Source organism: Haemaphysalis longicornis, unplaced genomic scaffold (genome assembly GCF_048455015.1).
Source record: "Haemaphysalis longicornis isolate Haplotype H1 unplaced genomic scaffold, Haemaphysalis longicornis Haplotype H1 scaffold_2, whole genome shotgun sequence".
NCBI lineage: Eukaryota > Metazoa > Arthropoda > Arachnida > Ixodida > Ixodidae > Haemaphysalis > Haemaphysalis longicornis.
The window spans coordinates 137,384,667-137,393,832 of record NW_027526295.1 but is presented as its reverse complement, the minus strand read 5'-3'; the positions used below and the strand labels follow the sequence as shown (position 1 = coordinate 137,393,832).

Here is a 9,166-nt window from a genome sequence, read left to right as displayed (position 1 = left end):
TTTTTGTCGTGCAAGAGGAACGGTTGGGATCCGACCATATGCCTAGTATGGCCCCCATTTGCATCCCACGAAAACGAGGCTAGCCCGAAGACTCTGGGAGGAACACTCGTGGGCTCTGAGAATAGCGTGCATTCACAGATTAGATGCTGAAGGTGTTCGTGTACAACACGATGGGGGCAGAGTGGCGAAAATAACTCATTTAACTTGGAGCGGGATACCAGTGTCGGCGAACTTCAGCAACGTACGAAGTGGCAATACTTCCTCACGCTTGTAGAGCCCATACGGTATCTTTATGTTGCAAATGAGGGTCGATAGATTAAAGGAGCGCGTACAAATGGGGTGCATCTGTGCAGGTTGACGGCTGGGTGCCCCATGCGACGCTGAATGCAAGGACTGACTCATATTACATCAGTACTGGCATTGCTATCACTGCTATCATTGCATCATCGACCTACATGTACCAGAAAATTGTCAGACATTCGAACTGACCAACTTTCTGCTAATATACTCTGCTCTATAGAGAACGTCCTTGTAAGCGCCGTGAAAGGTCTACGAAAGGGTGAAGATTTTAAAAAGCTCGGTTGCTTAATTTGCCCCTTGGACTGTTTCGAAAACTCCTTGAACAAAAGACAACCTCTTCACAGTAACCTGCATTTTGCTTCCAGTTTGCGCATTAATGACGCAACAAACTGGGAACGCCGCTTCGTGAATATTGCGTTCTATCTAGCTTCTTTGACCGAGGAAGCCGACTGTTAAGTCCGGGCCCCTCACTTAGTAATTAAAACCGCCCGGCAACCATATATCTTTCGCAGGGTTTAGCTCGTTTACCTGAAGGCTGTTAGTTTTCACGCCGGCCGAGCGGACTTGGCGTGGGGGGCGTAGGGAGAAACTGCGGAGGCTTTTGTTATTCGCCCCGCTTTTGTGTCCACCAGACGAGCGGGCCCGGAGACGACACATAGAAACGCGTCTCCATTATAGCTGAAAGCACTCCATTATTGCTGAAAGCTATGTAAGCTTTCGAAGAAGGATTTCCTTGCGAGAATCCCCGAAGCGGACGGGAGCTGAAGGTTCATCAAGGGGTGAAACATTGGGTCAGAGTTAGGAAGAGGTAACCAGACGTTCTGTTTGTGATAGTTGCACTGCTCGAAGTGACGGGGTGAAATTTCCGTTAGTCACGCGTCTGAAACTGGTGACGCGGCGGCTGGTATGCGTCAATAGGTAGGCGACCAAGCTTTGTTAGGCGCGCCGCGTGTTAACAAAGGAAGAGAATTCTGGCGGCGCGGAGAACAAACATAGGCGTGCACGGTGTGACAATACTTTAAGACGTCTCGCCCGAGAGCCGATTCCGGGAGTTGGGTCTGCTTTATGTTGGTTGGTTTCCATTTCTGTTGTATTTGTGTTTCGCGGAATACCTTTGGGTTACTGTACGAGAGTGATAGAGGTGGGTCACGTGACTATTTTGAACCCATCTAGCTTTGTCTGTCACGGTGGCCAATCAGTGGCCTAGTTTGGACTAATGAATGAGCCATCCTCACTCTCAAGTAGTGTCGTCCCTTTTGTGGGCGGGGTCTTGTTGGTAAAACCGAGAGTTTGGTGTTTTCAGGGGGGGGATTGAACAGCAGAAACAGAGGAGACGGAGAGGTGGAGAGCGGCGAGCTCCCGCTCGACGCGCGCCTTGCCCGACGTCTTGTTTGCGATCACGAGCGATGAGTTGTAAATACGTAATGTAAATAAAGTGTACGTATTGTACAGTTTGAGTTTACTTGGAGTAGACCGCCGTCGGCTATGTGCCGTCGGCCAACGAGCCAACGAGTCGTCGTTTCATCGCATTGATCATCGATCATCGACATCGGCGACCGATCCACCGACTTGAAGTTTAACTCTGACCAAAACTGCAATTGCCGTTTTTAAATAACTGTTTATTCCATCTGCTCTTGGCATGCTCAAGGCAGCGTGTTTTATTTATTTATTCATAGAAACCTTACAGGCCCTATTGGAGGGCATGGAGTAAGGGGGGCGTGTGAAAACGTAATAACAATACAAAGCATAAATTGAAGACAGGAACATCGTAACAACAAAATGTAAGTGCATTATACATATTTTGAAAGAACAAGGCGATCACTTTTTCACCGTGCATGAACACTTGTGGCCTACAATTTGTGAGAAAAAAAAACACAGACCCACAACATACACGAAAATCCTGGTAATGAGCGTTACACAAAAATATTTTAACAGCATTAAATTGTGTAATTCAGGAGTAGCTGACCGCAAATGCAAGTGTGGGGAGTAATGTTGATATTTGAGAGGGAAGTGAGCAAGTCCCCGATGTAGGAAACGGGTCTAGGTCTTTTCGGTACAGGGCGGTTCGGTACAGGGCGTTTCGGCACGAAAACGAATTCCAGCGAGCGTTGAGGCAGCAAAATTCGCGTGCGTTTTTAACATGGGAGTTGCAACCACGCAAATCAAACCTGTTTCTTAAAGCGGTTGTTGCTCATATTTCCGCGTTATTTTAGGCCACTAAAATTTGTGGCCATGCCAAAAAATGCCTATCTATTTGCGTAACAGTAGTCAGAAAACGTATAGCTCGTTCATTACTTCGTCTCTTTAGCGACAGTATCATCAGGTATTTTCCCTCGCTCATTTTATCAATAATCAGCTACAGTAACTATTTTTTTGCACTTTCCAGAAATTACAATAACAACATGCGAAATTAAGCGCCACCGCAGGGCCAATAGAACCTGTATCTTTCCAACGTAATGACGAAGAAGATTTTAGAATATTTTGGCATTCTGTATTTGTTGGCGTTGCTATCTCCTGATAACGGAATGCACATACCGAGTCATTATCAATTCATTACCGAAGGCACCTGTTGTACACTGTCGCACCCTTCCCACCCGGCCTTATCATCGTTAGCAGTTAATATGCTGGGTTTACTGTTTTTCTGAACTGGAAGTTGAAAAAGCTCTTGTATAATATTCAAAGTTATCTGCAATGTTTTCTGCAACCTATATAGATATATTTTTTGCAAGGACTGGTGGCTTGTGATTTTCAGACGGTTCTGCCCGAAATAATACTTGTCATAATTTGGTCGGGTTTTATTCCTATCAGAGATAAATGGCACTTGAAGCTCCCCACCATCAGTATTTTTTAAAGATGATAGTGTTTCTTGGGCTCATTAAACGCTCCATGCACGATACTTCCCTACTCCACGTGCGTCGAGCGGAATTCGGGGAAGACAGGTGGCTGGCCCCTAGGGCGATGTTCCATCCGGACTCAGCAGCCGCTTCGGTCCAAAATCTCGGTCCGGAATAAAAAATAACGGGTTGTCAGTAAGCGAAAATATAACTTTGTTTTTGTTTTGATTTGCCTTTTGATAGGATATTTAGGATCTATTTTATTAAAGACGGCATCTGCGCTCTTATTTGTGAATATTTAACGCCTACTTGCGAAAGCGATTTCTCCTCAAAACATTTGTTAAGGATAGTTCCTCGATCCCCTTTCATTTGTTTACTTTCGCATAAATGTTTTTTGAATCGATTATTCAATTACTTAGATATTTTGTTAAATTTTTTGGGAGTAGCGAAGTTCTTTTTCACAAAAGTACCGAATGTGAACTTCTGAGGTACCAATGAGCCGCGATCCAATGTCGGTACTATTCGAGGACGCTGCTTTGATGTGCATGATTGCTGTGGAAAATATTGCTTACGTACTAAGCGCTCTCACGTGCTGTTGGACTAAGTAAACACCTATCTTTTAAATAACAAGGAAATGGTTTACAGTGCAGTTAGAAACAGATTATCTGTCGGAATAGTAGCGGTAAAGTTTTACACTGGATTTTTTACTGACATCATCCTACGCGATTTGACTTGCAGCGGCTCATTACAACCTGCAGCATGACTGTTGCTGTCGGCACTTGTTTTTTTTTATATACCATATATAATGGCGCGCCGCCACCTGCTTCTGCGAACATTATTTTACTGGTGTGCGGCTCGAAAAAGTACTGATGATGGTGAGCTGCTGGTGACACTGGTCTCATATCATGACCATAATATGGGAATTATGCTCTGCGGCAAAACGCCAAGAATTACAGATGAGCAGTACTTGCGAAGATGAATAACTCTAAGTATGCTGCAGAAAACTTTGCAGAGTGCTTTCAGCGTCGTTACACAACATTTCCAACTTTTGATTCCCCAACACAATAAATCCGCCTCAGTCCCTGCTAACTACGAATAAGTCGGGACGGAAGCGTGCGGCAAGTTACAATAGCTGCCTTCCGTGATGCATTGCTAATAACGCGTCAAGTACTTGCGTTATCAGAAGAAAGCAACACACACAAATGCAGAATGGCAAGAAATTGGAACCCCTTCATCATTATAAAATCGTCATTTATAAAGTCACAGGTTCCTTTCCCGGTGACGTAGCACTCATTTACGCAGCCGTTATCGTAGGGACTCCCCAAAGTGCAAAAAGTACTCTCACTGATGTTCGAAAAAAAAGCAATTGATAAGAAGTCGTCAAAAAACGAGTGAGAAACACTATACTGTCACTAATTTTTTATATAAAGTACTGGTGATAATAAGTCGCTAAAAACAAAATAATGAACAACTAGGTTTGATAAATGCTAAAAATATCTCAGCTAATATATAACACATAAGCCGACGTTTTCTCGGGCAAGGCCGTATAACCATCTCCTTTCCTAAAATAACGCACAATTGCGTAGAAGAACATATTGCGCGCAGCCTAAAGCGCTCGCCCGAATTCGTCTTTGTACCGAAACACCCGTGTCCCGGAAGGTCCGTGTCCCGAAACGCCCGTGTCCCGAAACACCCATGTTACGAAAGGTCCGTACACCGAAAAAACCGTACCGAAACGCCCTGTACCGAAACCTCCTGTACCGAAAAGACCGGAGCCGGTAGGAAACAACTTACCACAATTCGTTAATTAGGTCATGGTTCTCAGGTCTCAATCAGAATTACTCAGACTTACTCTGTCGACATTATTTCCGCACGAAAAAGAATTCCAAAACGGAAGGAATTACTTACGAAATAGGTTTAAAGTGGTGAACAAGTTTTATGGCATTTTTGTTTGAGAAAAATTGTTGAAACATGATTGAGTTCTACCTGCCAGCTACTTGGAATATGGCGTAGGATCCTCCACTGCCCTTCCACTAAATCATTTTCATTGCCTACTGCTGAAGTTTCTGCTTCAAGCAAAGCTCGCAACAGGTTTCCAAACCGTGTTGTGTGGAGTTAAACTAGGTGTAGCAAGATATGGGTCTGGCTTGCTGCAACAGCCCACAACAAACAACTCCGGCGTTTCTTACGCAAAGAAAGGGCGTGCTCTAAGTGTATTCGCTCCCAATCCTGACGAGGCACAAAAATAAAGTAGCAGAATAAATTCCGTCATTTGGGTTTTGAGATGGACCATGAGCAGCCGGTGGTTCTGCCAGCCTGCCCGCATTACAGCTGGAGTATATTTGGAGCGGAGCAGCGCTAAAGAACAGAAAGCAATTATTTTTGTTAAACTATTTTCGTGCATTGCATTCCGTCAAAGTAAAAAAGCTCGCACACCCAACTGGGAACATGAGGCCTGCATCAATAATTTACCTGCCGTGACGGAAGAGCGATAGTTGTAATTGCAGATGGATGAATAAATTACTGACCTTTATTGGACACCAAGCAGCTTGAATGCGTAATTCATCTATGCTTCGTGTAGCTTTCTTACTCTTGTGCCGAAGTATAAAGGAAAATAAAATTTTTCTGATTTGATTTGAAGTGAATCTCGCTACTTGGCGCATCTGATGCTAAGGCAAGAAGGCTTCAACTATCATGACTGTCAATGAATAGCTCGTGGTTGAATGACGGGAAAATATAACAGAGCAGTCATTTTTGACGTTAAATCCTTTCAATACAGCACGTGAGTCCATTTTCTTAGCAGCATGTAGTGAACCGCTTTGATACAACACCTGGACGGAAGGGTATTCCATGTTGTTAGTTTTCAATTCCAAGTTGTTGCAGTAGGCGTGTTACCTAACGCCTACCAAGCACGTAAGCAGCCGGGAGTGTTCGGGTGTCAACACACCCTCTGCAAATTTCACGGCCTTTCCCAGCGTACACAAGGGGTGGTCGTGGTAGAACCCTCCTACGTCCCCAGCTTCGTCTCTTTTTCGCTGCGTGCCCCTCTGGCGCGTCTCACACCTCCAACAAAGTAATTCCGGATGTGTTAACGCGGCAGATGCTGAAATGTAAAAGCTTCGGTGCCGTGCGGCCTAGGAGAATAGCGCAAGAAGTTCTTTTTGGACAAGCAGCGGCGTCAACGATCTAGGGAGCATCTGCGGACGCCTCGGACTTGCATTCTTTGGCGGCTGGCCTCTCCGCCGCCAGTTGTCGCTGGGGTAGTGACGCCAACGGGGGCGGTCCCAGCCACCGATCGGAGTCGGCGGACACGCGGAGAGAGTTTTAGTTCGCGAGCACCGGTCGAACTAAGTCGAAGGCAGAGTCGAAGAGCGCTAGCGCCCAGCCTGTTTGAGTCCGGATCTGCGCTCTCCGCACTTTGTTTCATTTTTGTCGTTATCGTTTTGTTCTTTTGATGCGATCTCGCTCGTTTTAGGCGACGAGTACACAAAACGGCGGCCCCCGTTATGCCCGGAACTTCGAAAGAAAAACGTACGGATTGAAGGAATTTTTTGTTGCTTGAGTTGCACCCTCTGAGAGGGTCACGGAGCAACGCCAAAGTGTAGCGCTTTGCAGTGAGGTGCGGTTATAACTCTGTTTGTCGAATTACAATTGTTGTTCCTGTTTTAGGAAAAGAAAAGCGCGCGTCTGAGATGTCGTGCGTCTAAGAGTTCGCCGCGTGTTCCCAACAAGGACGGTTGTGCCGGATATGTGAATTTCGACTTTCTACACGACAATGGACACTTGTGGATGACCAGGAAGCTGTAAGTTTCTCTTCATCTTCAACAGCCTATTTTAGTAGACAGCTCCTTAAAACATGAATATGAATAAATCAGGCAATACCTAACAGTGTGTGCTTCCACTTCAAATGCACCACGATTCTTTGCTGTGCCGTGACCCGAAGTTCTCACATGGCCAAACCTAATTAATCAGAAGTTCGCACGCCTAAACCACTTCGCAATTAGGCTGCCTGAACTGCTGTGTTTGTTGACCGATACGTATGAATAGCAGCCTAATGGTTGTTGCCGTAAGAAAATTTAAAATAAGCGTATCGAAAACATTTGTTTTACCCTAACGCTGATTCGAGGCACCCTTTTTCTATTCTGTATAAAATATTTCTCGGTTTCTGCTAGAAACTCACGACCACTTAGTAGACGTATTGCGCTTATTAACCGAGATCTTGTAATTGTACAGACAAAACCTAAACATTAAAAATAAATGTGTGATGCGCAGACAGCGTTGTGCTGCTCGTTGCGCAAAATGACAACAAAGCCTGGTGCGGAGAGAGTACCATACTTGTGGATACTGTTGGCATGCGCTATCAGTGTTAGGTGGATAGTAGTGGCATGTAGGAAGATTAGATAGAGGAATCTTGCTGTAGTTTCGATATTGCTTTAGTCATGTAAGTACGTATGTTGGGCCGCTATTGGTAAGTTTTTCGCACGAAGGGAAGCCAACACGAGAGGAACTGGAATATGAAGGCCGCTAGAGCAACCTTGTGAACAAATCAATTTATGGTATTTGTACATAGTACGTTTGCATGCAGCCAGAAAATACGAGAATGGAATTGTGCAAACTCATTAGCTCTGCCTTTAAAGCGCTATATGGTGTGCCTTGATCATTTCCATCACGCAAAATAGCCTACCAGCAGGCTTCCGCTATCATGTGCGGAATTCAACTGGGTAAGAAAGTATTGCGTTAAGACATCGGCTTTTTTGTGGCATTTTGAACTCGTCAGGTGTTACACTGTGGTATTTTGCGGAATGCTGGCATAATATATATTGGGTACTCTAATTTTTAAAGATTACGTATGTGCTTCTTGCTGCCGTAACGACTAATGTGGCGACTTCCTTGGCTTCTGCGGTATGCCTTGTCCAACCAAAACAGAAAGACCACGTCACCTAGTTGTTGCGATAAAGTAGCAAGAGTAGCTTAAATAGCACGCACCTTCACGGGACAATGTATGATTGATGAATTTAATGCTCCAGTAAAGCCTGCATCGAAGAACGCAAAGATCCGGGTGGATGGTCGCACCGTACATACAACCCTTGCATGTTTGCTCCCACAAAATGATCATGAATGATCCATCACGCGGAAAACGATGTCAGTCTTCTGAATCCTGTGCCACACACACGCGCGTACATACACACCAGAAAGAGCTTGGCCGCGGGTGTCGCACCTCAAAGCGTTCGATTCGTTCGGTGGTATTAGATTAGACAGGCTTCGAGGCAGCTGCCCAGACGTTATTCTCCAGCGAACGACCATCGCCCTATCACAGTTACTTTGTGCGTGAAATAACTCTTCACAGGCGGCTGTTTGGAGACACGTATTTTGGTGCAGGACACTGGGTCAGCTGAGGAACATTTAAAAACTTGGTATCCGTTTGTTGATTCATGATCTGTCATGTTGATGTCACGGATACGTGGAGTCGCTGAGCGGCGGAGTGACAGCACATTCTCTTTACCTTATCTTGACTTTCTTTGGGAATTGCAGTAGCTACCCGCTATTTCTTAAGGTGACGCTGGCGCGAACACAATCACACTAAAACTTGAATTTTCGCTAGTTGGTTGCATGACATCTTGGTGACAGCGCAGGTACTGTGTTATATTTACAGCAGCCCGTAGAAACAGCAATTTTGTTCCCGTTTGCAGGTGGAAATTTCTATGCGGCTGGAGCAACACAAGGTTTTGGAGCAGTGTATATGTCACCTAGATTTACTCGTCTAAACGAGAACCTCCTACAGTTGCGAGTTGATAACGTTGCAAAGACTCGGTAAAGGACACACATCAATCACACAGTTTGAAACTCTCCAGGTTTAGACAACGACACCACTTCAGGAACCTTGGCGATTTTCCAGTGAAAAGAACGCTAAAATTGATAGAAGTTGGTCATTTGTTTTAGCATTTGTGGAACCGTAAACGATACTGTAGGCCTGATAAATTAGGCTGCCGAATCTCCCCAGGCTCTTTTTGTGAAGAGTAACGACTGTTTCG

At 45.0% G+C, this 9,166-nt stretch overlaps 1 protein-coding gene across 1 annotated transcript in view; it reads left to right on the top strand.

Moving 5' to 3' along the window:
- Nucleotides 1-6,615: 6,615 nt before the first annotated feature.
- Nucleotides 6,616-9,166, top strand: part of LOC144169258 (calcitonin gene-related peptide type 1 receptor-like) — a 130,214-nt gene continuing 127,663 nt past the window's right edge. The window contains exon 1 of the mRNA XM_077698321.1: nt 6,616-6,937. Within this exon, the coding sequence (XP_077554447.1) occupies nt 6,924-6,937 (14 nt within the window). The 5' untranslated portion in view covers nt 6,616-6,923. The remainder of the gene's footprint in view (nt 6,938-9,166) is intronic.